Source organism: Penicillium rubens (assembly GCF_028828025.1).
Source record: "Penicillium rubens strain IBT 27055 chromosome Unknown utg000003l_segment0_segment0, whole genome shotgun sequence".
NCBI classification, from domain to species: domain Eukaryota; kingdom Fungi; phylum Ascomycota; class Eurotiomycetes; order Eurotiales; family Aspergillaceae; genus Penicillium; species Penicillium rubens.
In genome coordinates this window covers 5,631,007-5,657,119 of record NW_026890601.1, presented here as the reverse complement: position 1 = coordinate 5,657,119, position 26,113 = coordinate 5,631,007, and the positions used below count along the sequence as shown (strand labels likewise).

General features: G+C 49.4%; 12 protein-coding genes across 12 annotated transcripts; 8 read left to right on the top strand and 4 right to left on the bottom strand.

Annotated features, from left to right (window-relative positions):
* Window positions 1–404: 404 nt before the first annotated feature.
* N7525_008379 (uncharacterized protein) lies at window positions 405–2,436 on the top strand (the record flags this gene model as incomplete). Its single annotated transcript, XM_061214377.1, has 3 exons — window positions 405–777; window positions 876–1,011; window positions 1,056–2,436. 3 exons carry the CDS (start codon window positions 405–407, stop codon window positions 2,434–2,436), a joined length of 1,890 nt encoding a protein of 629 aa, XP_061068808.1.
* A 1,865-nt stretch (window positions 2,437–4,301) lies between these two features.
* Window positions 4,302–6,044, top strand: N7525_008378 (DUF1996 domain-containing protein; the record flags this gene model as incomplete). The annotated part of the gene is made up of 3 exons (XM_002568811.1): window positions 4,302–4,476; window positions 4,538–4,694; window positions 4,748–6,044. 3 exons carry the CDS (start codon window positions 4,302–4,304, stop codon window positions 6,042–6,044), a joined length of 1,629 nt encoding a protein of 542 aa, XP_002568857.1.
* A 1,345-nt stretch (window positions 6,045–7,389) lies between these two features.
* N7525_008377 (uncharacterized protein) lies at window positions 7,390–8,169 on the top strand (the record flags this gene model as incomplete). The annotated part of the gene is made up of 2 exons (XM_061214376.1): window positions 7,390–7,786; window positions 7,892–8,169. The coding sequence occupies 2 exons, from the start codon at window positions 7,390–7,392 to the stop codon at window positions 8,167–8,169; spliced, it is 675 nt and encodes a 224-aa protein (XP_061068807.1).
* Window positions 8,170–8,496: 327 nt separating this feature from the next.
* On the top strand, window positions 8,497–9,648 carry N7525_008376 (uncharacterized protein; the record flags this gene model as incomplete). Its single annotated transcript, XM_002568808.2, has 3 exons — window positions 8,497–8,608; window positions 8,657–8,811; window positions 8,866–9,648. 3 exons carry the CDS (start codon window positions 8,497–8,499, stop codon window positions 9,646–9,648), a joined length of 1,050 nt encoding a protein of 349 aa, XP_002568854.2.
* A 336-nt stretch (window positions 9,649–9,984) lies between these two features.
* N7525_008375 (uncharacterized protein) lies at window positions 9,985–10,719 on the bottom strand (the record flags this gene model as incomplete). Its single annotated transcript, XM_002568807.1, has 1 exon — window positions 9,985–10,719. The coding sequence occupies one exon, from the start codon at window positions 10,717–10,719 to the stop codon at window positions 9,985–9,987; it is 735 nt and encodes a 244-aa protein (XP_002568853.1).
* Window positions 10,720–12,235: 1,516 nt separating this feature from the next.
* Window positions 12,236–14,257, bottom strand: N7525_008374 (putative galactose oxidase; the record flags this gene model as incomplete). Its single annotated transcript, XM_061214375.1, has 1 exon — window positions 12,236–14,257. The coding sequence occupies one exon, from the start codon at window positions 14,255–14,257 to the stop codon at window positions 12,236–12,238; it is 2,022 nt and encodes a 673-aa protein (XP_061068806.1).
* A 1,398-nt stretch (window positions 14,258–15,655) lies between these two features.
* N7525_008373 (Dyp-type peroxidase) lies at window positions 15,656–17,484 on the top strand (the record flags this gene model as incomplete). Its single annotated transcript, XM_002568805.2, has 8 exons — window positions 15,656–15,693; window positions 15,742–15,964; window positions 16,018–16,283; window positions 16,334–16,426; window positions 16,484–16,594; window positions 16,645–16,754; window positions 16,818–17,186; window positions 17,240–17,484. The coding sequence occupies 8 exons, from the start codon at window positions 15,656–15,658 to the stop codon at window positions 17,482–17,484; spliced, it is 1,455 nt and encodes a 484-aa protein (XP_002568851.2).
* A 486-nt stretch (window positions 17,485–17,970) lies between these two features.
* Window positions 17,971–18,300, bottom strand: N7525_008372 (uncharacterized protein; the record flags this gene model as incomplete). Its single annotated transcript, XM_061214374.1, has 3 exons — window positions 17,971–17,997; window positions 18,053–18,085; window positions 18,142–18,300. The coding sequence occupies 3 exons, from the start codon at window positions 18,298–18,300 to the stop codon at window positions 17,971–17,973; spliced, it is 219 nt and encodes a 72-aa protein (XP_061068805.1).
* A 1,234-nt stretch (window positions 18,301–19,534) lies between these two features.
* N7525_008371 (SDR family oxidoreductase) lies at window positions 19,535–20,618 on the bottom strand (the record flags this gene model as incomplete). Its single annotated transcript, XM_002568804.2, has 4 exons — window positions 19,535–19,801; window positions 19,858–20,061; window positions 20,112–20,359; window positions 20,417–20,618. The coding sequence occupies 4 exons, from the start codon at window positions 20,616–20,618 to the stop codon at window positions 19,535–19,537; spliced, it is 921 nt and encodes a 306-aa protein (XP_002568850.2).
* A 152-nt stretch (window positions 20,619–20,770) lies between these two features.
* On the top strand, window positions 20,771–21,407 carry N7525_008370 (uncharacterized protein; the record flags this gene model as incomplete). The annotated part of the gene is made up of 3 exons (XM_002568803.1): window positions 20,771–21,033; window positions 21,140–21,326; window positions 21,387–21,407. 3 exons carry the CDS (start codon window positions 20,771–20,773, stop codon window positions 21,405–21,407), a joined length of 471 nt encoding a protein of 156 aa, XP_002568849.1.
* Window positions 21,408–21,850: 443 nt separating this feature from the next.
* N7525_008369 (Zn(II)2Cys6 transcription factor) lies at window positions 21,851–23,669 on the top strand (the record flags this gene model as incomplete). Its single annotated transcript, XM_002568802.2, has 3 exons — window positions 21,851–22,636; window positions 22,695–23,495; window positions 23,556–23,669. 3 exons carry the CDS (start codon window positions 21,851–21,853, stop codon window positions 23,667–23,669), a joined length of 1,701 nt encoding a protein of 566 aa, XP_002568848.2.
* Window positions 23,670–25,508: 1,839 nt separating this feature from the next.
* Window positions 25,509–26,100, top strand: N7525_008368 (uncharacterized protein; the record flags this gene model as incomplete). Its single annotated transcript, XM_002568801.1, has 2 exons — window positions 25,509–25,524; window positions 25,577–26,100. The coding sequence occupies 2 exons, from the start codon at window positions 25,509–25,511 to the stop codon at window positions 26,098–26,100; spliced, it is 540 nt and encodes a 179-aa protein (XP_002568847.1).
* Window positions 26,101–26,113: the final 13 nt, after the last annotated feature.

Below are 26,113 nucleotides of genomic sequence, written 5' to 3'. Positions count from 1 at the left end.
CTTCCTATCCTCCAGCGCACACGCCTTTTGTCCCGACACGATCGATACGATACCCTATCTATCTGCTTGATCCTACCCCTCGCCTGGCAATTTAACCTGTGAATTCACAATTCTAGCGATAAATAGGACAGTTCATTTAAACATGTGTGCTTTTTCCCCACGTTTTGTAGCCAGATCTGAAATTATAGTAGGGAGAGGGGTTCACTCGATTGTAAATATTAACATAATGGTCAATCTCATTTCAACCAATTTATCTGATGGTCTGAGATGTAAAATAAGACGATAAAGCCCGTGATGGAATGCCAAGCCATGTTCCCGCGTTCACTTCCGCTCAACCAAGTTCATCCACCGAAAGTGCCATCGCGATAACTACACCCTCTACAACCTCGCTTCGCCGCGCCTCAATGGCTCCAAGATTGCGCAGCGCGCTCGCAAAGAGCCTGTCGCGTCCACTGGATAGCAGCGCTGTATTTTACTGCCCCTCGTGCGCGATCTGGCGACGAACCTTGTCCACGCGCGCCAACACCAGTCGCAGCATCGAGAAAGCCGACACATCTCGACGGGTCGCCAGAGCTCAAAACACTATCACAAGCTCAGCTCCACGGACATTTACCACATCCTCTGTTATCACTGCGAAGAGCGTGCCGCCGCGGTTCAAGGAGCTGCATGCCGCCCTCGAGGGAGTGAAGGATGCTGCCTTGGAACAGGTGAATCTGAGTCGGCTGCAATTTGCACTGCGGGGATTGGAGTCTGAAACGCCTCTTATTAGAGTAGCTGGTGAGTTTCTGGTTATACGATCAGGCTATTCCTCTCTTCGGCAATGGATCTTGCCCTTCGAAGAAATAATGGCACTGATTTCTCGATTTGGACCCTAGTTCTTGGATTGAATGATGCGGCCTCTGCACGCAAACTTGTCCGACTACTACTTGCCGACCCATTGTCACCGCGAGAAACCTGGGAAGACATTCTCGACTCATATGATGCCGATTCTTCCCGCGGACTGTTGATTAGGTATGAACGAGTCTGCTACCTGCGTGTTGAACCTCCATGACCAGAACTGATTTGAAGGATGTATTCTACAGATATGGCGAAATCTCACAATCTATCCCCAATGACTTGCTACCGACGATATCAGTGCCATCGCCTATCCTGAGGAAAGGCAACTTAGAGATCCTAGTCAGCACCCTAGGCTCTGAGCCGGACAACCACGCCCCTACGTTGCACGCCGACACCTTCCTCGTCCCCACGGTTACCATTCAGACCTCTCACTCCGGTCGGCATAATGTTGTTCGGTATCCCGTGCACCGCACGATCGTATGCGGACGTGGAGTGGATGGCCTGCTGTCGTACAGCACAATGATAGGTCGGTCAGACCTGAAGAACGAGGCCTCTTCAGTGCGTGGGGCCATTGAACTTGCAGTGGCAGACCAAAAATCCACAAACGAGCGGGTGTCCCTAGTAGATGTTGACCGTGCCAGCACAGCACTGGATAAATTCCGTGAATCCGTCCACAATGCCTCCGACTACGAACGTGGGTGGAATGGCAGTGGCGTGCAACCTCTCATTGATTGGCTTGCAACTTCCACGGAAGCATCCACTGGAAACGCGTTGAATCCGGCATTGGTCCCTCTAGTGGAGTCCCTTATCGACGCAGCCGACGCTAGTGTAATCATCAGAGACGCCAAGGCGCTCCATGATCAAACCGTCGGCCTAACCCCTGGAGAGGTTCGGTCCGACTTGGACCGGGCCGTGACTGGCTGGGCCGAGCGTGCTCACTCTGAGCTCCGCAGTGCCCTCGAGGAAGGACTGGCCAGCCCACGCTGGCGTGGTCTTGCGTGGTGGAGACTCTTCTGGCGCGTCGACGATGTCAGCATGATTACATCTGAGATCTTGGAAAAGAAATTCCTTCGCCGGGCGGAACAGGAGGTCATCTGGACCGTGGGCAAGTACCAGCAAGCCGGCCTGTTGGAAGAGCCTTCATCTTCAAGTCCTGACTCCACCAAGGATTCTGCCATGCCTCCCTGGCCAACCCAGATCCCCGACCTTCGTACCAAGCTCCTCACCAGCACTGTGCCATCCCTTCAAGCCCTCGCCCAGAGTCTGGTGCTTTTCAGCGTGTCCACCACGACTCTGACTTCTGCTCTCTCCGCTCTGACGTATGTGGCTATTCCATCGGCCGGGGTGTACGAGTCATGTACCCTTGCCGCCGTGGGGTTGATTTACTCTCTGCGTCGTCAGCAGAAGAGGTGGGATGTCGCCCGTACTTTCTGGGAGGAGGAGGTCCGCGAGGAAGGACGCACATCGCTGCTGGACACTGAATCTGCTCTTCGCGGTATTGTGCGGGATGGCGGTAAGGTTGTCGAGGATGTATCTGAGTCCCGTGCACGAGAGTGCGTTGCGAGAGCCAGAAAGGCATTCGAGGAGGTGAAAGTGTAATCTGCGTTGTACAACATGGAACACAGTGTACTGTATATGTATTGCCTTCTTAGGATAGACCCCTAGAACTTCGAAATCTACTCTGATCTGTATGATATTCGTTATTAGCGCCAATGTTGCCATCTGCCGCTTTCCGATTTTCCGATGCGAGGGTCCCGATTAGGAAAGACCATCAGAATCATTGAATGAATCTTCACTTTCTACTCTACTACGCTTTCAGTAGGTATCCCGCAAAAGGATAATTTGGAACCTTGGAAATCTTTTGTCTACTTACTCAGACACTAACAAACACTCATGTCCAGGTGGGAACCGGAACATACTCGATATATATTCTGGAATCCTAGTAGGATTTCCCAGACTGCTATCCCCACAGCAGATCTAATAATAAAATGTGTCCATAAGTAACTACGGAGTAGAGGACTTTATTATTAGAATATATATCGAATAGCGAAGTGCCGGTGAACTACGGAGCCTGTAACTAATACTAAAAAGCTTCGTTTCGTCCATCGTTTCAGTGTGAGATCTGAGACATTACGGGTTATAGGATCGGGACATGGCATTGGAATGATATTTCCCTTAAACCTCAAACGGTTATCGTCTGGGGTAGTCTGACCATTAAACTAGTTAACCATATATATCCGTATGGAGTACGGAGTATATGGAGAATGATTACATGTAATTTTATATTGAACTATTGAATGTCAAATTTCCCGACCAAATAGGGGTATTTATAGAGTTTTATAGAATTTTATATAATTTTGTATAATTTTGTATAATTTTACGGGGTCGTTTCATCTCCCCTTCCAGCCAATCCACCTGTTCAACGTGGGGTTCTCCAAGACGCTAGTGATTTAGCCCAGGAACGCGCCCGTTCGTTTCAGTCGGAACACACGGGATATACGGGATGGAGAATATTAGAATATTAAAATATTCTGACCCCTCTATTTTCCCCTTTCCCTCGTGTTCTAACATTCCATATTTCCATATTAAAAAAAAGGGTCCGTTTCCCGGAAATCCGTTCGTATCATAGTAGGGACATAGACAGGGGAAGAGTATATTTCTAATAGTACCTAGGTATATACTCCATATCTAATATCCCATATATCAAGGGATTGGCCGGCTCATTAAACTCAGGCCCCCTCTCCAAGCACTAACTCGTTAAGGGGGGATTGGCGCCTCATTATTGAGGGTCTTGGGCGGTTTTCTAACTTTTCTTTGAAGTACTTGATCCCCGTGTCCGCTCCTTTGTTCCCTTTGTTCCCCTCTCTTACTTGCGTCTTCCTCTTTTTGCCCTATCTCAGGGTCAGTCACTCATTATTCTTGTCGCTCTTTTACTATTTCGCTCGTTTCTATACTTGGAATCCAAGTAAGTGCTTTTTTGAGGGTTTTTAAGGGTTTTAGGGGGCGTTTTATCGAAAGAAATGAATAGAGTTGAGGCTGATAAAATGGGCGCATCAGGGATCGCAACAGACATCGTCAAATCGCCAGAAATCATCTTTGTTTACTGACGTCAGGAGAAACGCGTCAGATCGGGTAAGTCGCATACCTTGCTACCTTCTCTTCTCGATCCCTCGGAAGTGGTGTGTCCAGCCAAGCAAGGGATCATTCCTCTACCCTTGTACTGGAAGGGATATAAGATGACGATTGGCATGGAATACTTGAATCCGCATGGGGCTGTGCTTAATGCCTTGACTTTACATCCTAACATATTGCTTAGTCCACTTTATCTCTCGCACTCCTTTCTCCACGCTATAACCGATTGATTCGGTAGGCGAGTCTGTCATTTACAATTGTGTCCCTGAGATCATTCATTCTTTATATTATTTTTCCAATCGAGCCCGTGGACGCGGCTCAACCATCGCAACATGCAGGACCTTAAACTAACCGCCGTTGTTATGGCCTGCTTCGCGCTGTTCCCAAGCTATACGAATGCTTTTTGGCGTCTTCCTTGCCGTGGAAGATCTGGTCTCGCCCGACTGGACCCCATTGTGGAGCCGGGTGAGATCTCAGGTCACGCTCACGCGGTCCATGGAGGTGGAAGTAAGCGCGCATTGCCCCAAAGCTGCGATTGTAACCTACGGATGTGCTGACCTGTGGTTAGGCTTTGGCATGAGCTCGGATCAGAGCTCGCTCCTCAGCGGTGATTGCACCTCGTGCGCAGTGACCCAGGACAAGTCTGCTTACTGGGCTCCCGCTTTGTACTTCATGCACACCAATGGCAGCGCCCAGGTAGTTGACGAGGTTGGAGGCATGCTTGCGTAAGTCTGATTTGGCTTTCCGTGGTGGAGCTCTACTAACATCGCTCGGCTAGCTACTATCTTCTCTATGGAGAGAACATCAAGGCCTTCCCTGATGACTTCCGCATGCTGGCGGGTGACCCCTTCCTGCGCAACTTCAGCTGGCCAGTTCCCGACCCTCCCAAGTCCGAGTGGAGTGGTGACCAGGCCTCGCAGGCTGCTCTGCGCCAGAAGGCCATTGGCTTCAACTGTCTGAACTACAAGACTGCCGCTGAAGACTCCCTCCACCGCCACTTCTTGCCCGACAAGGCTTTCCTCGATGAGCATTGTACCGATGGAATCCGTATCGAGTTGATGTTCCCGTCCTGCTGGAATGGCAAGGATGCCGACTCCCCTGACCACAAGTCCCACGTCGCATACCCATCGCTTGTTATGGATGGTACTTGCCCCGAGGGTTTCGAAACTCGCCTGGTATCGCTCTTCTACGAGACTATTTGGGACACCTACGCATTCAAGGACTACGACGGATACTTCGCGTTGGCCAACGGTGACCCCACTGGATTCGGATACCACGGTGATTTCATGCAGGCCTGGGAAACGGATGTGCTGCAGGAGGCCATTGACACCTGCACCAGTGACAGCGGTGTTATTGAGGAGTGCAAAGTCTTCGACATTCAGACTGAAAATGAGCAGCGTCAATGCCAGTTCCCCATCCCATCCGAGATCAAGGACGAGAACTGCGAAATGCACCACGGCGGATTGCCTGGCGGCATGCCTGTCGAGTGGGGTCCTGAGCCTGCCTCGATGAAGCCGAAGCCCACCACCACCGACAATGGGATTTCGCTTCCCACTATTTCCCTTGGTGGTATTTCGATCGACCCCAACACCCTGGTTCCCAGTATCTCTATTCCTACTATTCCTTCTATTCCTGAGATCTCGGTTGATCCCAATACCTTGGCTCGTGCGACTAGCACTGCCGAGGCTACGAGCACTGCCCAGGCTACTAGCACTTCCCAGGCTACCAGCACTTCCCAAGCTACCAGCACTTCCCAAGCTACTACCACTTCCACCCCCACTTCGACACCCTCGCCAACCCCGACTCCTGTCACATCTACGGTTGTTGATCCTTTCACCGAAGAGATCATCTATCTCGAACGCGATGTTGTCGTCCTTTGTGATGGAAAGGGTAACAATTACTCGACTAGCTCTGGCGCCGTACGAACTGTCTCCACTACCCGCAGCACCATTATGGAGACCTCCACGGCCGTTTCCTACGTGAAGGACACTGCCCCGGAACCTGTGGAACCGGTGCAGGCTGCTGGCCATGCCCGTAGACATCTTCACCACCGTCACGGTCGCATGCACAACTAGGTTTAACAACCTCTGTGGGTGCCTTGAACCCAATGCGCAAAGTACGCAGCGCATCTCCTCTCTGTCGCCTTGACCGAGAGGATATACCCTATGCTTCTACATCAAGTTGGATCTTGAACTTGCTGGATTGTACCCTGGGAGCCTTTGATTCATGTACATTTATTTTGTTCTGATTGGACATCCTCCAGTCAGTCGGGGAGGGTGTACATTGACCATACTGTCGTTCTCGTGATAAAGTTTTAAATAGTCCTGGCTGGTACACAATTGAATCGCATTGGTCGATAATAATCTCTCTGTAAATCGAGATAAATCGAGGTATAACATGCAAGCTTCTTTGCGAGTTGCCTGCATTCCATCCCTGTCCACCATTTTGGTTATCTCCAGGTCTCAGCAATGTACAACGTAGGTCTCAGTTGAGCTCCCACCTTTCGCATTTTAACCATTTTCCAATGTTTCATTTCAACTCAACCTTCCAACAGGTGTCTCAGTATCTCCATACAAAACAAAGACCAGCCTACTTTAGCTCTGTTGGCAAAAGCCATGCTGTACATATTCCGTGCGACAACCTTGTGGGACAGATGGGACATGACGAGCCCCGACAAGAGCGGCGAGACCACCAATTCCAAGACAGAACAAAAATGGATGGTCTAGAAGGTGACAAAGAACGAGAATATTCGCAATCATCTATCCAGCCTCTTCGCCCAAGATAAGTCAAGTCAGCGTCGCAACGATACCAACTATGTATCTTGCGTCGGTTTATCTCCCCCCGACCACTTGTCCGTGTAGCACACTTAAATCGCGCAACATGGAAACCCATTCTCTGCTCCAGTGCCATTTCAAGACCTTGTTATACTTGGCCACTGAAGTGACATCGGTAACCACTGACCCCGTCACTGCGAAAGCGTTTTCTGTGTCATGGACTTCCCGAATAAGGATCCCCTGCCTTGTTGACGAGGGGTACGCTGCTATTTTTATAAGATTATGCCTAGCTAGGCCGAGGCATTTGGAAAAGGCGTTCTCGACCTAGTGAACGCTATCTATCAAAGGGTTGCATGCAGTGGCGAGGTAGTATGAGCTGAGCTTCACTGTCTCTGACGTGCCAGCAAATCTATCACTGTTACTTTACCGTGGTAGTTTTGATCAGCCAAGCTGAGTGAGCCTCGAACCTCAAGAGCCCAGATCGGGCTATCCTGCTGGATCTACGACAATATAAAACAAGATCCAGCTCTACGCTCCGAAGAGAAGTTGTTTCTTGCTCAATTACAGCTGCTGCTGCACACCACACTAGTGCAATTCTCATATCAACTTCTTCTATGCCTGTCTGATGAACTTGAAAAATATCACAATGGGACCCCTCCGAGTCTATCTCTTTCTCGCGTGCTTCCTCTCGGCCACAATGGCTATTCCTCAACAAACCGGCTCGATCACCACGGCTGCAGCTCCGGCAGTGATCACCCAAGGCCCCGAGCTCTTGTGCTCAGATGGACAGACTGCCGTCTACACGACAGACTGTACAATGGGAACCCCGATTTCGTACTGCTTCAGCCAGGAGCCTCCGCTCGAGTGCCCACAGGGATCCTTCCCGTCGGTTTGGCATCCAGATCATTGCATGGAGCAATCGAGCTGTTTCCCTCTCAGCGAGCCCTGGATCACCACCAAGTGCTCGAATGGGGCTATTCCGTATTCGACATCGACCATCTACCAGGGCACGTTGGTGGGAGGAGAATCGACTGTGATCAGGGGTGAGTTTGATGATTCATTATATATGTCTTCGTTCCTATTCATTTCCCCACGAGGTAAAAACTCGAGCGTCGAGGCTAACTTTTGGATGTGCTCGCTTCTTGCAGGTGTCTCCTGCTCCTGTGCCACAAATCAATGGTACAGCATGACCTTATTACCAGGCTCGTCGAACTATGACACCTTCTGTATGCCGTACAGCTACTGTCCACGGGGTATGACGACCTCTGTGTCGATCAATGAGTACTGCGCCACCAAGCCCGTGGGCGTTTGCTCGGATATACCTCTGGAAGCCAATCTTTGTCAATGTGCCTCTCCGGCGCAGACACCAGTCTACCCCGACTGGCCTGGTGCTAATCCAACTGGATGTGAGTACCTAACTCGATGAGTACCTGTATTCCAATTGGGTTTGACGAGGGCAACGTTGATGTTATTGAAAGTAAGGGGGATAATTGAAAGAACTAAGTAATGTGTAGTAAACATTAATTGAAGCATACTGTTGAGGTCATTGTCACCAATTCCTAGGGCTCCAGATGTAATTAGCCTAAAAGACGGAAGGTCTAACCTCTCGGGGTCCCAATTGGGGAAACACGAGGTGGATTCCGTGTCTTAACCCCGCATCGGCCCGTCTACCTACAAAACATATATAAAGTCTTCTCCCTTGGAATTCACTTCTCACTTTCTTGAATTTTATCTTGATTCTACACAGTTTACAATGTCTGATGCTCTTCCTGAAATGCAGTACCGGTTCCTCGGTAGGACGGGACTGAAAGTCTCGGTTATCTCGCTGGGCAGCTGGCTCACATATGGCGGCCACGTCGGGAATGGTACGACCATCCCTATCAATGGAATTGATCAAAGCTAACAGATAACAGAAACCGCCCTTGAATGTATGAAGGTTGCGTACGATGCCGGCGTCAACTTCTTCGATACCGCCGAAGTATACTCAGGCGGACAATCGGAGATCGTGCTCGGAGAGGCGATCAAGAAATTCGGCTGGAAGCAAAACGACCTGGTCATTTCCACTAAAGTAAGAAACACAATTGCCCATCCAGTTCCTCTACCCCCACTAACCCCTTTTCAGATCTACTGGGGCAAAGCCAACAGCGCCAACCCCGACAAACCACTCAACAACAACGGACTCTCCCGCAAGCACATCATCGAGGGCATGAACCTCTCCCTACAACGTCTAGCACTGCCATACGTAGACGTGGTATACGCACACCGCCCAGACCGCGACACGCCCATGGAAGAGATCGTCCGCGGCTTCAACTACCTCATCGACAACGGCAAGGCCTTCTACTGGGGCACGTCGGAGTGGTCAGCCAGTGAGATTGCGGACGCCTGGCGCATCGCCGACAGACTCGGGCTCGTCGGTCCGGTCGTCGAGCAGCCGCAGTATAATCTCCTCGTGCGCGAGCGCGTGGAGAAGGAGTACCGCTGGCTGTATGAGGCACACGGACTCGGGCTGACAGTGTTCTCGCCGTTGAAGGGCGGTGTCTTGACGGGCAAGTATAATGATACTGCTGCGCCTCCGGCTGGGTCGCGGTTGGCGGAGTCCGAAGATGGTTATGTGAAGAGTCTGCGTAAGACGGTTGGTGATGATACTTGGCAGCGTCAGCTGGACCAGGTTGCGGCGTTGAAGCCTGTTGCTGAGGAGCTTGGGGTTTCGACGGCGCAGTTGGCGCTTGCGTGGATTTTGAAGAATCCGAATATCTCGTCTATGATTACCGGTGCGTCGAGACCGCAGCAGGTTCTTGATAATATTCGGGCTCTGGAGGTGGTGGAGAAGTTGACGGATGAGGTTATTGAGAAGATTGAGGTTGCTGTTGGGAATAAGCCCGCCGTTGAGAGTAGGCGATTTTAGATAATAGATGATGAAGGGTTTGTTCTGAGGCTCGCGGTCTTGAGTTCTGAGGGACCGTTCATAGTCAGACCTAGATATTTTCTAAAATAAGACAGTGAGATATTCTACATAGGAAAAAAGTGCGCACTGAATTGAACTTGACCAGTATTATCTCTTTCAAGCTGCTAAAAAGGTTGTTTGAGTTAATCCCGTACACCCATACTCTGTATGTAGTTGAGGGTATAAAGACATCGTTATGTGGTTTCATCCAACAAGAGAAATAAAATTGACAGATGGAGATTTTGAGGCTTGTCCAAGTTCAATTTATGTCCGATGAAGCAGAAAGAGTTCCTCCATTTACCACCCAACAGTGACCGAATAGCTGCCATCAGAGTGGCTGTGTGTCTCGAACTGGGATTCACCAACACAGTCACCGTACTCATAAGGCTCACTCAGGGATCCATCGTAGCCCTTCGAGATAGGCGCGCCGAAAATAACAGACTGCTTGGGCACATCGGAGCACACGTGCTCCTTCTTGTTATCGTTCCAGCCGTACAACTCGACGAAGCCCATCTGGGAGCTCTGAATACCCTTCGACCCAGCAGGAAGCGTGTAAGAGCCGATCTGGGTGCTGTTTCCCTTGACAACATCAACCAAAGTGCCGACCCATTTGGTGCCCTCGGTGTTCTTGATGTGCAGCTGGTACTGGTGATCGTAAGAGCTGACGATCTCAACAGCACAGCTCACGCCGGGACCGCCGTCAGCACCGTCGGAACAGTTGGGGTCGTCGGAGGTGGTGCCCTTTTGGAAGCTGGAGAAGACGCCGTGGATGACGGGAAGACCGTGGTCGTTTTCACGGGGCTGCAGACCGGTGTAGCCCACGTCGTCTTGGTCGACGAAGCTGAATTGCTGGGCGAAGTAGAAGCCGCCCTCGTGCGGAGCGCCGGAGATGTCCATTGGGAAGAAAATCTCGGACAAGCCCTCGTCCGGGACGTTCTCGACGGACCAGCCGATGCCGACCATGCCACCACCCTGGGCTGCGGCGGATTGGAGGAATGGGAGAGCGAAGAGGAGGGATTGAGAGAACTTCATTTTGATGGTTCGGGAAGATTGGTTGTGTGGAATGAAATCCTCTGTCGGGTTGGGAAAGGCCCTTTATATAGACTTATTCCATTATGGAGTGCTACCTTGTACTCTGGAAGTTGATAAAGACGAAACGCTGAAGTGTTTATTTCAAACGATGATCTGCAAACTACTTTACTGTTCCGACGCCACCCATTCCTGGGGTACTATATACCGATGTACAAAGTACTACATGGTAGTATGTCTATATTGCACTTGAGTGGCAATTAATATGTTAGGCGCCTATTATTCTCCCCCCTTTTCCCCATGAACCATACAGAGCCAATAACTAAACATATCCGCAAGATCGGGCATTTCACGTCTATATGCTGCTTGCAGGCCGAATATCAAGACTCGTCAGCAGCAGAATGGTACCCACCAAAGAGGTAAATTCCGGTACCATGGGCACATGGACACATCCATGGATATGGTGAAAGGTTCCTTCCAATTTCGGAAGATTGTTTGGACCCGTGGACGAATCCACTTTGCGGGGATGAATAAGTGGGCCTGACTTGATCGTTCACAGGGATGAATCCCTGAAACTTCCAAGGTACCTTGAGATCTATCTGATCTATATCTATTCCATGTGCGATGTCCAAAGTACTGCCCCTGCCCGTGTCCCTATACGGACGAGGTTATGCAGGTACAGACGGCAAATGTCCAGATCTGCATGTCCAAGTTTATGTGTCTACGATATATCCACGTAGTATATACATATCTCCATGCGAGTAGTCCAAAATGGTAGGTCCCTGAATATCACCTGGGCTTCACATAAGCGAATCGTTTCCGACCCGTCTTTTGCCTTGGCATGTCAGTCGATCCCCGCACGGCAGTTCGTATTCTGCCTGCAATATATTGTGCAGTTTCAGTATTCTATACAATCAGCACACCAATTTTACATGATCCGTACATGCGAATCCAAGATTTGATACAGAACTGGTAACCGGAAAACAACTAAAAACCGGCGGTAAGCCAGGCGGTCAGAAATTGAAGTGGCGCACGGGGACTGCCGCACCGGCATTTACGCCAAAAATGCCGATGCCGATCGGAAGTTTTATATCAGCCCGATCTGGTGTCATATAGATTAACTATTTAGATTAAGTAAAATCTCTGTCGGAGGAAATCGTGATACCACGTAATGACGTACGTTTGTTGATATCTCTTTTTCAAGAGAAAATATTAGGGCACGTTGTATCTATCCTACGCTATATTCAGGGATAGGTGCAAAATGTCACGTAGCATGCCATGTTACTATCTAACTATTTTGATATTTTGATACATGCCCACGAAAATTGACTGAAGGAATTCGAGTCAAGCACGGCTGTTCACGCCGAAGACGGTGATAATACAAGCCAAGAAGAATGAAAGAAAAAAAAAAAACCAGTCTCCAAGCATCACTTCACGATCACTCATCAGAGAGTCATCCATGCATTGGAATGGTGAAGGCCCTGCTATGCAATATTCTTGCAACCAATTTGAAAAGCCCTCAAACCTGAATGTGGATGGTCTGAGAGACGCTCGGGACACCGTCGTCGTTCAAGATGAACAGCATCCAAGGGCCCGGAAGAAGAATACCACTATCACCAGGGAGAGTAGTCTCGTATGAACCTTCATTCGCGGTCCACGAATCCAAGGAAATGCGGCGCTGATCGGTGTTGACAGTATGGGTGGTCGTACCGTAACGGATCAGAGATGCATTTTTGACATCGATACTGGCGCTGATGCTGAGCTTGTCGCCGGCACGGAGGTTCTTATTAGCCACGCTGTCGATGGTGGGACGGGTAGCGAGTGAGCCGTCTTGATTGAACAGATAGTGGGGGCTGTAAATCTGGGCATCGAAATGGTTGGTAGGGGCCGAGACACCCAGACCACTGCCACCGTTGAAGACACGGCCGTCAGGAAGGAGGAGGGAAATGCTGTGATAAACGCGAACAATACTGTTGGGTTGCTGTTCGTTGAACTGGTTGGTCTTAGGGTCGTACAACTCGGGGGTCAAATGTGCGTTGCTGTCGTTGAATGGGACGCCATATGACTGTCCACCGGCAGTGAAAACACCACCATCGGGCAGAACCACTGAAGTGTGGAATGTGCGGGCGTAGGCCATGCCCTCTCCGTTGGGATTCTTCGCTGCGGTCACCTTGGGTTGAGAGCCTGGCTCGTCGATCTCAATGAGATAGGCGTCTGTGGTGGCGTACGAGTTTTCGTAAGAGGGCGAGCCGCCGAAGGTGATGATTTTGCCATTCACTGCGTCGAACATCACCGCGTTACCAGACATAGAATCGTTGGCGTCGGCGCGTGTCCCTGCAGGCTTCTGGTCGCCATCTCCATGGGTATAATACCAATTCATATTCTTGCTGGGTCCGCCCTGGAACACAGTATCGTTCTTCCATCCAAAGAGCCAGCCATGACTATCGCGCCGATAACCTGAGTCCTGATCGTCAGTCCACATGGGCCTCACTAGAGCATTTTTTAGGAAGCTGTATTTTTCGGTATCAGGATCGTAGATCTCGCCGTCTTTGTCGTAATTCGTACCACCATTCCAAGAGCCACCGATGATAAACACGCGACCATCGGCAATGGTTGCGGAGGCTTGATAGCCGCGGGTAATGATCATGGTATTACCTTCCGTCCACTTGCCGGAGGCTGGATCAAATATGCTAGTAGACTTATCGTTGTTGCCACCAGTGACAAGCAATTCACCCTTGCCGTCGTAAGACATGCCAGAGCAGAACATGTCGTGGTGTGTCTCTTGGACCTTGCGCTGGGTGACCGAGTTGTCGTTCATATTCCAGACGGCCGTGAGGGTGTACCCACGAGAGTGAAGGTAGTCGTCTTTTGCCCACGACGACCAGACAAGGACCTCGTTTGTTTCAGGGATGACAGCGCCTGAGACAGCCACAACAGGCAAGTCAATGGTAGGGCCCCAGACACCTCCGTTGGGGACGGTTTTGGGGTCGGCACCATCATAGATGTTCAGCTCCGAGATACTAGTCACATTGCTGCCGAGGGACACCAGGCGGACGTATTGACCTTCCTTAGGCTCGAAGATGGCCAGTTTCTCGCCTGTGCCTTCATACCATGTCCCGTAAGCAACCGGTTCGCCCCAGTTATCCTTGTCTCTGCTCACGAAAACCTGATGGGCGGCGATCTGGCCGTCTGTCTTGCCATCCTGGCGCGACACCACGGAAATGGCATGAACGTTTTCAGCCCGACTGAGATCGATGGTGACTTCATGGGTTTTCCCCTCGGCTCCTGATAACCAGAACGACTGGAGGTCGTCATCGAGGAGCTTTTCACACTCATTGCCTGACTGGCTGCTGTCGCAGGTAACAGACCATCTGCGACGGCTGAGCTTCTCTCCGCGGGGTGGTGCTTGGGTTGTAGCATAAGGATCCGTGGTGGCAGAGTGATCTTGGTTTGTAACTTGCTTATCCGAGATAACTGAGTTATCGTTGTCTGCCTGGGCCAGACCCAGCAGCAATAATCCGGTGAGCCACCTGAGGCGCATCTTGCTTGTTATCGTTTCTGCCACTTCGGGCTCAAGAGAGGGTTAACCATAGGCAGTCTTAAATATTATATCTCCACAGGCCAACTACGAAGGTCCGTTTTAGTTGAATGTATATCATAACAATCTTGATCGGATTCTTTCTGCAAGGAGAACATTCGATAATGGGAGATTGCTCATGGAATTTGTCCGTCCCAGTTCACACGCCCTTGCCTCCAGCACATTTCTCATTTCTCAGACGATCCGAAGGCGTTTCAGCTCAGCCCAATTTTTTATCTACGAATGTGGAATGTGGGAGTAAAACGCCTTACCCGTAAGCACGTTGGTGTATTCGCCCTAGGTAATTGATTAAGTTCGTTCTACGGGCCGGTCCGTTGTATGTATATTTACCGATCTCAGAGGTGGGTCAGACGCATTACCAACATATACCTCCTCCGTAGGCAGGTATGGCGATGGCCTATTCCCCATTGAGCAGGCATCTGTAATGACGCCGATCTCTCCCCAAAAGAAAGTAATAACTGTAACCTTGGAGCATTGCAGAAGTTCTGCCTACCCATATCGTGTAACTGGCCAGGTATAGTGGAGCATCATCCCCAGTGTCGTACGCCTAATGCTTGCCAATGACCCGGACCTCCTAAAGCGGCAGAGGCATTACGCAAGGGAATGCGAGAGGAAAGACCAGCACAAAGAAATGATAGATCTGGTACCGTGGCTTCGATGAGATTCCGCCCGAAAAATGTAGATTTATGCAACATGGGGGTGGATACTCGTGCAAATTTTGGAATTGCTTGCATATAATTTGTCACTACCTGTAGACTGAATCATGGTCCATACGACCTCCAGCGCTGTCTTGTTAAATAGCAAGAATATCAAGTTCCCACGCTTTCACGTACTGTGCACGTTCTTCCTAAGAATGAGAACATAAGAATGGTGCATGCCACTTCCCGTCTTTCTAATTTCGCTGACCCTATTATTGTGGCTATGATTGGTCTATCACATGGAATATGAATCAGTTTCGCATTAGGGCAACATCGATTATGCTCGATGCAATCAGGGAGGATGCATAAATTATGCTTGATGTGCTTGCTGCATATCCACGTGTGTTGCATAGGGAGTCTGGGCGTATAATATCAGAGACATATACGCACCGTCATTCACCTGTCGAATCCGTGTTCAGATGCTGTTCGAATGCAATGCATAAGCACATCCAGCCATCTGATGGTACTACATTGATAGCCGTGTTTTGCAACGTAGCATATTGACCGATTTTTGCCATTAAATTGTGGGGTTCAACCCAGACAGTAGGATATAAAGGTGCCTAAAGACACTCCCAGGAGATCCCAATTTCAGCTCATCTTCTCAGTTATTGTGTAAAGGAATACCGAGAATTATCCTTTCCAAATGGCACCAAACATCAAAAACATCCAGGGTGATATTTGGTGTGTAAACCCTCAGTTAAATGAATGCTTAAACTGACAGCCTTCCAGGCCCCGGCTGCCCAAGAAATATGAGACATTCTTATTCTTTGAGATTACCGACGTGGAGCAGTTCAAACATGAACTTGGCGTATTTTTGAAGCATCTCACCACCGCAGAAACTGCGCACCGCCTCCGTGGCAAGCTCTACGAGGCGAAGTGGTGTGGGCTTTGGAGCCAATTGGTCGAGACGATTTGCACAAACATTTCCTTTTCTGCCGCTGGCCTCGAGAAAGTACGCTAAATTGGTTGTAGATCTTGTTCACCAGCTAATTGGTATTTCTCTAGCTTGGAAAAACAGACCTTGGAGATTATATCTTCAAACGTGGCATGTATCATGACATGGTCCACGACGGACTTGACAGAGATGCTGAGTGGCTGGGTGAATTCAAGGGATCACGGGGACAGATTGACGGAGTTTTTACCTTAGCCGCCAGTTCAGAGGACACTGTCAACAACTGGATGGCCGACGGCATTAATCCTAGGTTCTCTAAGACCGTGAGATGGTTGTTCACTCAGAGTGGCGCGGTCCTGAACAAATATGACATTGAACAGTATGTGGACGTCCGTTTAATAAATGTCGATGCTGCTAATAATGTCTCAGCTTCGGATGGAAAGATGGTGTGTCCCAGCCTCTGATCAAGGGATTAGATCCAGAGAACACCGAAAAGCTGTCCCCTGGCAACATTCATCCTGGGTGAGATTTGGAAGGTAGATTATTCAAAGAAATAGGAGACTAACGTTTAACCAACAGTTACATCATCGTCGGAGAAGAGGGTGATACTCAATCGCATCCCGACTGGGCGAAGGATGGTAGCTTCATGGTCTTCCGCAGGCTGAAGCAGCTGGTTCCCGAGTTTACCAAGTAAGTTAGAGGTAAGCATTGTAAGGATTGATACTGATCGCAATGTCTAGTTGGGCGGTAAAAAACATTAGGCCACAAGCGGAGCTACCAAATGAAGGCGGCTTGAAATTGGGGGTGATTTCCACTTTGTCCTCTCGTCTAGTGGGAAGATGGCCCAACGGTAAGTTTGGTTCTCACTCCTAAAGTACAGTGTGCAGAGGTTGGGCTCACATGTCGATTGTAGGTATCTCCCTTGAGGAGAAACCAGCGCCAAGTGATGTGCTCACCGACAAAGCTCTTCCCGAGGATGATGGTCAACTCAGCGCTGAAGACCGTAAGCTCTTGGCATCGAACAACTTCGATTTCCAGGACATACAGCACCAAAACAAATGTCCATTTGCGTCGCACATCCGAAAAGTGCGTCCTCGAGCTGAACTCATGCGCCCCGACGGCACCTTGGATGACACCCATGCCATGATCCGTCGCGGTATCTCGTTTGGGCCGGTTACCAGTAATGAAGAGAAACGGAATGGGGTGACGACGCACGATCGTGGCCTTCTATTCGTGTCCTATCAGAGTAACCTTCACAACGGATTCCGTCAGGTGCAGAATGGTAAGCTCCCAGAAGGTTCATGTGGCATAGGCATTGACTAACATATATTCTAGAATGGGCCAACAAAACATCTTTCCCTCCCGGGAAGACCAGGAACGGCGGGCCAGAGCCTGGGCTTGATCCTATCATCGGTCAATGGGCCGAAAATGATGATGAGTCGAATTTTATCAACATGCCGAGGTTCGACGATCCCAGCGTGACGGAGAAGTGGAAGCTCGAACGCTGTGTCATTGCAGAGGGTGGAGAGTATTTCTTCGCTCCTTCTATTTCTGGTATAAAGGATATTATTGGTGTCTAGTAGAGGGATAAGGTTGTATCCTTCTGGTTTAGCCGGCCGATTATCAGATTGCACTCAATTTCGGGGTTTCTAGTTGTTTTTACTTTTTCCAAATTCAATTTTTATGAAATTATCGGAAAGAATATCGTCAAGTATAAGGGCATGCTGGTGCAACATGTTCACATACCTAGGTGCACCAAAACCCCCTTGCTTAGCCGACCCGAGTAGGGGTCCCGGACCGATCCTCGGATCTTGGTTTACGTTTAAACTTAAAAAGCTATCTACAACTACGTTGTTTATGCATTTCATATAGATATTTTACAAAACCAGCACTTTCTTGTCTAGATGGGATATACGCTACAAGACAAGAACAGCCCAAGACGATCTTGTCGGATACGAAAAAAAAAAAAAAAAAGAAAAGAAAAAAGTGTTTCTATTTTCTCTTCAGCTATCTTAACCCACAGAGGTGGCGCTCAAAAAACGAGCTGACACCGGTAACGACAACTTCTAGCCCTTGCAGCATTGGTAGCAAACCTAATACATCTGAGCAATTGGGTCTTCTAAGCAAAAAAGGCAAATTTGGACTCACCTCGCCGGCATCATTGTGAATAGGAGTCGATGTCTGTCCGTCATGTCAGATATATTCGAAATCTCATCAACATGCAGTGAAATACGTACGAACTCTGTTCCAGTTGCTCCCAGATCCGAGCAGTCCTGCGGAGTATTTTCACAGGCGGCGCCGAGAGCGCAGTAAGGTGCATTAGGGCCGAGGGAGTCAGCATAAGAGCCGGAAACAGCGCAAGCCAGGGCTCCGAGGAAGAAGGAGGAAAGCTTCATTTTGAGGTATTGGGTAGTGAGTGGAATTGACTCAAGAGGGCTGTAGTTTCGTGCGATCGAGGAAGGCAGGTCTCTCTTATATGGGAAAGTTACAAATCATACGCGGTATTACATTCAGCTATGTGTCCTATTCCGGAGCTTCGAATATAGAACAGAATTGTTTGCATCATGTGCCTTTTCATATTGACTGGAGGCATGAAGTGCATACCACCTAACATGAGGAGCTGAAATATTTCACCGTCTTTACTATCAGCCAACCAATGATCGGTATCAATGCGGGTGCATCAAACCCGTGAACCCGTGCAATGTGAGCGGTCACAATTTTTCATCTTAGAATGTAGCTTAGACAAGCAGGGAGATGGCAGAATGCTAACGTCGATTGGCCATTACGTTCATGTTCGCTGATCGTTTTATGATGGAAATTGGATGGGGTACAATAGCTTCGAGAGGCGGGTTAACGACCAGAGCTGAACAAAATAGATTATATTCTTTTACATCCCGCTTAGAATCTGCCCGGAGAAATACAAAATACATGATTCATGGTATATCTTGTTAGTGCAACCATACACAGTTACCTTGCTTCTTGTTCTTTCAGCATTTCATGCCCAAAAGGCAGGGTTTAGAGGGTACTTACTGCATGCGAAGATACCTATTCCATACAACTATGCGGTACACCCCTGCTTTACCATGATGTATCAATTTGAATCGTGCAAGGTTCTGCCTTACTCCATAGCCTTCCCTTCATAGCAGGCTAGCCGTGATCGTTAGCATGATGCACACTACTATATCATGTAGATCACCTATCCACAACGAGACCTACATTCCAACACTCGGTAAGTGTCCCTTGCTCGTGTCTGTGCAACTTTTCCTTGGTTACAACGTTTCATCTGGATGGTTCATCCCCTGCTTGACCAGTGAGATTGCTAACGATAATCGGATCTGGCGCTTTTGCAATCCACATTATTCTACTTCTGTACACAGATATCCAGCCCCAATAGCGGTTTCCACCGGTTTCTCATTGGTGCTATATGGGGGTTCGAGGATGGGTTCAACTGTCATAATGGTTCCTCTCTCTAACAATATATACATCGCGAACCTCCGCAACCCTCGACCTTCGTCCACTAGCTTTACTTCTACCACATGTTTCTGCGGAGAGATCGGCATGGAAAGATTAATTACAAAGGTTGAGTTTGTAATTACAAAGATTGAGTTTGCTTGTCTGGCCCTCGAGCATTTAAACACACTTTCCACCATCCACCACCATCTCAGTGCCGTTGATAAAACGAGCCTCATCACTGGCCAGATACAGACACATGTTGGCGATATCATCCACGTCGGTGAGGCGGCCCAGTGGCACATTTCCGATGAACTTCTCTCTGTTCTCGGGGGTATCTTCCATGCCGGTGAACATTGAGAATAATCCAGTACCAGAAAGAAGAGGAGCGACTGTGTTGAATCTGATATTGTGGGGACCGTACTCCGCAGCGAGACCTTTCGTGGCCTGTATAGGTTGTTAGCGATTGATCATTCACATTCACTGTTCAACCATCTACTTACGTTAGTGACTGCCCCCTTAGTGGCATTATACCAAACCAACCCAGGCCGTGGTCGAGTCGCTCCCGTGGAGGAGATATTGATCACCGACCCACCCTGGCCTTGCTCGATGAGTCGCGGCATCAAGGCCTTTGTGGCGAGATAAATGCTCTTCACGTTGACCTTGAATACACGTTCCCACTCTTCCTCTGTGACCTCTGATGTCGGCTGAAGGGAAATTAGCGAGGTTTCAACCGTGGAATATGTTGAACCCTCACCTTATTGCGATAGGTAGTGCCCGCATTGTTCACCAACACATCCATTCGTCCGAACTTGGAGAATGCCAGATCTAACACCATATTCCAGTCCGATTCTTTGGTGACATCTTGGCGCTGAAAGATGAGGTTGGAAGGATTCTGCGCGGCGACTTTCTCGCCGCCCTCAACGTTGATATCGGTAACGATTACTTTAGCACCCTCTTCACCGAATCGTCGAGCGATAGCTGCGCCAAATCCATTGCCTCCTCCTAAAATGAGTGGGTATTAGTGTCTATAATGGGAACGGTGGAGAATAACGGTCTTACCGGTGACGATGGCAACTTTGCCTTGGAGTCTTGAACCTTGGGACATCCTGGGAGGATAGTTATAAGATAATTGACAGTGACAAGAAGTAATAGAAAGGCAACTGCTTTTAAAGTAATTCCAAAAAGCCGAAGAGGGGTTTTCGGCACGAAACTCGGAGAGAAATCCGCTTACTTCCCCGCATTGGTGTATGAAGGTATACATTTGGAGGGGAAATATCGTATTAGTCTTAGTCTGATGATGATCATTCTAACCCGTTAAGGTAGGCTATCAAGGGGAGAAAAAAGGAAATCTAGCTGTCATTAGCATTATTCCTTCGAAATTTTAGTACTTTCTCCTTGTCCTAACTTGTTATCATGATTTCCCGGGTTCTCTTTGGGTTTCTAACCCTGTCCACTGTTATTAGTTCAACGGCCAATGCAAATGTCAACAATGCCTGTTATGGTTCCAATGTGAGCTCAGCTCCTTCAGCGGACCACCGCCCTGTGCCATGGGGCACCCCGAGTGTCCATTTTTCCTCATTAAATGGTACGATAACTACGTGCTGTGACTCTTTGGACGAGATCCGCACCGCGCTCGATGACATCGACGATCAAATACTTGATCTTCTAAATCGTCGGTTTGTACTCCTGCCTCCGTGCCCTCTCTGGCTTCGTATCATCTAGAACCCTATGATCTAAGGTTGGTTAATTATTACATTAACATTAACATCTTGATTCATTTAGAGCCGCATATGTCCGCGAGGCGACTCGTTTCAAGTCCTCCTGGGCTTCTGTGAACGTCCCCTCGCGCAATGAGGCCGTCCTCAAACAGGCAGAGCAGCAGGCGGTGCATATTGGGGTGCCAGTGACGATTGCCCATGCGGCCATGGGGGCCATTCTAAACTCCAGCGTGCCTTTTGAACAATGCATTGTAAGTGAACTTGCATCCTCTTATTATTAATAGAAGATTTGAGACTGATCTTCATTCAAGTTTGAGGCGTATAATCAGTAATGGTCCACATACAAAAACGGCCCCCACGAGGTAGGGGGCTCAGTTCCCCAAGAAGGAATGGTTTAGGCTACTGAGATGAATCCTTCGAGTCTTCCCCTGATTGTGTGGCATTAATTAAAAAACAGCCAACTTGAAGAATGACATTGTCTTCAGCCTATATGGATAACCTCGGCGCTAAAGTCGAGCTAAGAGATTTCAAGCGTTAGAAAACCGATATGCAGGGATATAAAAGTGTTTAGTTTTGAGTGACGAAATGGGTTAATATAAAAGTTGACAAGCCATTGGCTCAGAGCTGATGCGTTTTGCCGTTAGCGCCCCTCACAGACCCAGAGAGCCTGCGGAGGCAATCTTGGATTCTCCTTATAGGTTGTCACATCCACCATGGCCGATTGATCTTCATAAGTGTCCATGTCTGACCATTACTTTACCGAGTTTCGCGCCCGATGGAGACACGCACCGAGGGCGCACCGTTGTCAGACACGGATACACAAGGACCCCCGAAACGAATCCGCCGATGGCATCACCGAGGATTTACAGGCTGTTCCACCTGTCGCCGCCGCCATGTTCGCTGCGACGAGGCGTCTCCCGCCTGTAATAACTGTGTCCGTCTTGGACGCGAGTGCGATGGCGCTCAAGGGCGGATGACCTTCAAGGTTTATGGACCCTCCCAGACACCGACGAGTTCACCGCCAGAGTTATCCAGGGCACCGAGGAGGCAGAACAACAACTCAACATCTAGCCCAGATTCAAGCGACGCTTCTACGGCCTCTCCCTTAGGGGAAGATGCTGACAGCCCGCAAACTTGCCAGGCTATGATCTCCCCCGCAACGCGACCACAACCAGCGACCAAGTTCCGCTTCCAGGATCCTGTGACCTTCACCAGTATCGCGAAATCGATTCAGCGTACCGAGGAGCGTTATCTCGCTCATTTTGCGGATCAGGTATCAATTCTCCTGATCATCTACAACACCCCGCACAATGCCAATCCCTACCGCACACATTTTCCGGATTTCGCCCGTTCGTCTCCGACAATGGCCAATGCAATGCAGGCATTGGGCGCATTACATCTCGCAAATACATCGGTGGGGTCGCAGCGGAATAGGCATTTCCAGCAGGCAATGAGCAAATACGGTGTGGTGGTGAAGGGGTTCCGTGCACGATACTCCGATCCCAGCCAGCAGCTTGGACTAACGGATTTCGCGACGTGTCTATTGCTCTCCTTGTTCGAGGTTCGTTTCTCCACCTCCTGCGAACTTGCCAGTGGTCAATTAACTAACATTTCTGCAGATGATGGATTCCCAACACCACAACTGGGCAGTACATCTCAAAGGAGCTCGCGAAATCTACAACATCCTCTTCTACCCGCAACCCGGAGACTCGGCACGTGAAGCACAACGCGTCGCCGAGACGAACCACCCACTCCGTCCATTCCTCGTCTCCCTACTATCCTATCTCGATGTGGCGGGTGCATGTGCAACTCCCGGCGGTACCGTGGTAGAAGGTAATTACTGGAAGACCATGGGCGGAGGATGGGAATACAATCTCGGGACACCAACCTTATTGTCAACGATCCCGGATAACCCGCGTCTGCTCGAGCTACGGCAGGCATGGTCAAGTCTGATGGAAGTGCAAGCAGCTATCAGTACATTTGCATATGACAAGAAAACGTGGATGACAATCGACCAGTCAGACGCGATGTATAAAGACATATTCAACCAGCTGGTTGTATGGCGTGCCATGACCCCGCCCTGTCTACAGCTGCTCGCCGATTTGGATGACGAGAGCCTTGCTCAGTATCCGTATCCAGACGTTCTTGAACATGCGGGTTGCATCGAAGCATACGAGAAGGCGACCTTTGTTCACCTGCTTCAGGTCGCTGGGGCTGGGCGTGTCGGCTGGATCACCGATTGGACGTATATGGACATGCTTGTCAGTCGGATTCTTCTTCTGTCTTACAAATTGCCAAAGGATATCGGCCAATTGGCTTTTCTATGGCCACTTTTCATTGCCGGGCAGGAGACTCGGAATGAGAGTGAGCAGAAATACGTTCGCCAAACCATGCAAGAGCTGAAGCGGTTTGGTTTCAGGGTATGTCGCAATTCAATTTCATCTAGAGACCAGTCCGAATGCTAATATCTCACAATCCAGAACGTCGACAAAGCGCTCGAGGTCCTAGAAGGAGTCTGGTTCAAGCGACGCTCTTTTCCTGGCGGTTGGATCCAGACCTTGGAGGAAGTTCAGACGAATATCCTTCTTCTCTGATGTGAAGCTGGATAGAGTCGATATCTCCAAACTCCCTAGCCTCCTTTGTCGGCACTCCTGCATGACCTGTTTTGTACATTCTCGACCCTGCTTATGGAGGAGAGGCCCTCTACCTAGTACTCCCCGAGACGTTCGCAAGGAACCGCCGAAGTATACTCCAACCTCTACTCTGCGCTGGTTCTCCCTCGACATCATCGTCATACATATATTGCCTTGTTTTTCCTTTGATACCCCATAACTTCAACTTCATCATGGACTACGGACCTGATCTGATAACCATTGTGCATCGCAACGTGTATATAAAGCAACGTATATAGACCAGGCAAATGATAATATCGTCATCATCGTCATCATCGTCATCATCATCATAATCATAACCTCTTCTACCACCATGACCCATGACATGGATTACAGTGAGAACTTCTTAGGCATATGATACGAGAGTCTCATGGTACACCTAGGTTGTAGGTTGCAGCTCATAAGTTGACACCTGAAGGTGAACATAAGATCAGTGAGAGAATCTAGAGCAACAGATAGTGAGCCATCACTCTTCATGCTGCTGTCTCGTCCTCGATCAGGTGCCTTCCCTTTTTGTCAAACTCGTCCCCCACCCCAGTTCCTTCCTGTCCTTCAGCCACTGGAAAACTATAAATACCCCCTCCCCCCCAGATTTTCTCTTCTTCTTCTTTTTTCTCTTCTAACTCCTCCTCCCCCTCCCCCCGCGCCCCCCCCCCCTCCGGCGTCCCTCGGCAGGTGACGGTCCACTTCAGCTCCAGAGAGTCATATCTCCAACATATGGCCTCTGTTGTCCAGTGACGGTTTCTAGCCTGAGGCTCTGATGGCTCTTTGCTGCGGCCTAGTTAAGGCTGTGAATGGCACGAAGCATGTGGGCCGGGTGCCTTAAAGGACCACTTAGGGAGACCTGAGATTCTCTAAGACCCTAACGGACCTCTTAGGAAACCCTTGGGAATCCTCTAAGTACCAGTACTGGTGTCAGGGATTCTACCTCTGCGGAAACAGACTGTACTCTCTAGGTTCTCCATCGAGCAATATCATCAGGAGATCGATCTGAAGTGCCACTTAGGTATGTCTCTTCTCTCTTTATTGTCTATTTGTGTGTTTGTTACTTACCTAGGTTCCCTCCCCTCCCCTCCCCCCCTCCCCTTTCCCTTCCCCCTCCCCTGATCCTACCTAGTTGCACGGGTCCTGTGTGCAACACCTGGACAAGGCTTGCACCTTTACGTGGTGTCCAGGATAAGTAGCCTTTAGGGTGAAACCAAGCAAGCTCTGATATATAGAACTGAAATAGAACTGGGTATTTTACTTCAAGATGTCTTTGTATATGCTTCTGTAGCTAGTAGTTTGACTCTGTGTAAACAACCTTGGCCTTCTAGCCTCACATACGGATTCCAGCCTCACGAGATCTGGATGTAAACCGCATATTGTTGTCTCTTGTTGCTGCTGTCTCCTGCCTATATCTACAATGTCAATCCCTTGTCCCCCAATACTTCCTTTTCTATCTTAACCGGGCATTGACTCTGATGAGATATTTTATCCGCTAGTCTTCGGCGCCCAGGTAGTTTCTGGATGTGAGTAATATAAGCCAGTAACATTGGAGATTGAAGGATGTTGGGATCTTAGAATCTTAGAATGATCAAATTAGGGGGGTCATTTTCCGACAGACAAGTCCATGGTTGGCATACCTTTCTTGAGGCAATCATTACTATGTAGTAGATCATGTAGTGTTGTGCTTTGCGGCTCCGGGGGCCGTGATGTGCCATATCCGTTACTCCGCTACTCCGCACTCAGCGTCATCTTCGACAACTCAACGTTTGAACCATGTACGACTCCTATCGTCAGTATTCCTATCATGCTTATATATGGCTACATAGCTAACAATACTCTAGGTCCACACCCTCTCCTCGCCCAGGTCCCACTGACCGTCTCACCCTTCATCAACCTCCCCACCTCCGTCACATTACCCTACACATACAAATCTGTCCCCTCATCTCTACCTCCTTCAGTGACAGTCGATACAAGCAGCCCGGATGGCAAGGCCCGTTATGTTGTCTCCCCAAGCGGTGGGCACGCAGCTCACCCAGACGACATCCTCTCCACGTGCCACTCCCTCGAACAACATTTAAATAAGACTCGCGCCAACGCGGACCAAGCGATCAACGAATGGCAAGAGTCAATTAAGCAACGCGAGCTGGCTGAAAAAAGACGCGTCGCTCCTGGTTGGCTCGATCGAGAGGAAAAGCTCCTTCAGCCTAGCCGGGTCAGTGCCTCCCCTGACGTACAGGGCGATGCCCATCCAAGCCTTCTGGATAGCTCTGCCCCCGACGAGAGCTCTTCCCAATTGCCGGCAATGACACCGCAGAATGATGGGGATGAGTTGGACAGAGCGTTTGGTGGCCTAGGCGTGAAATGATGGAGGGTGATCT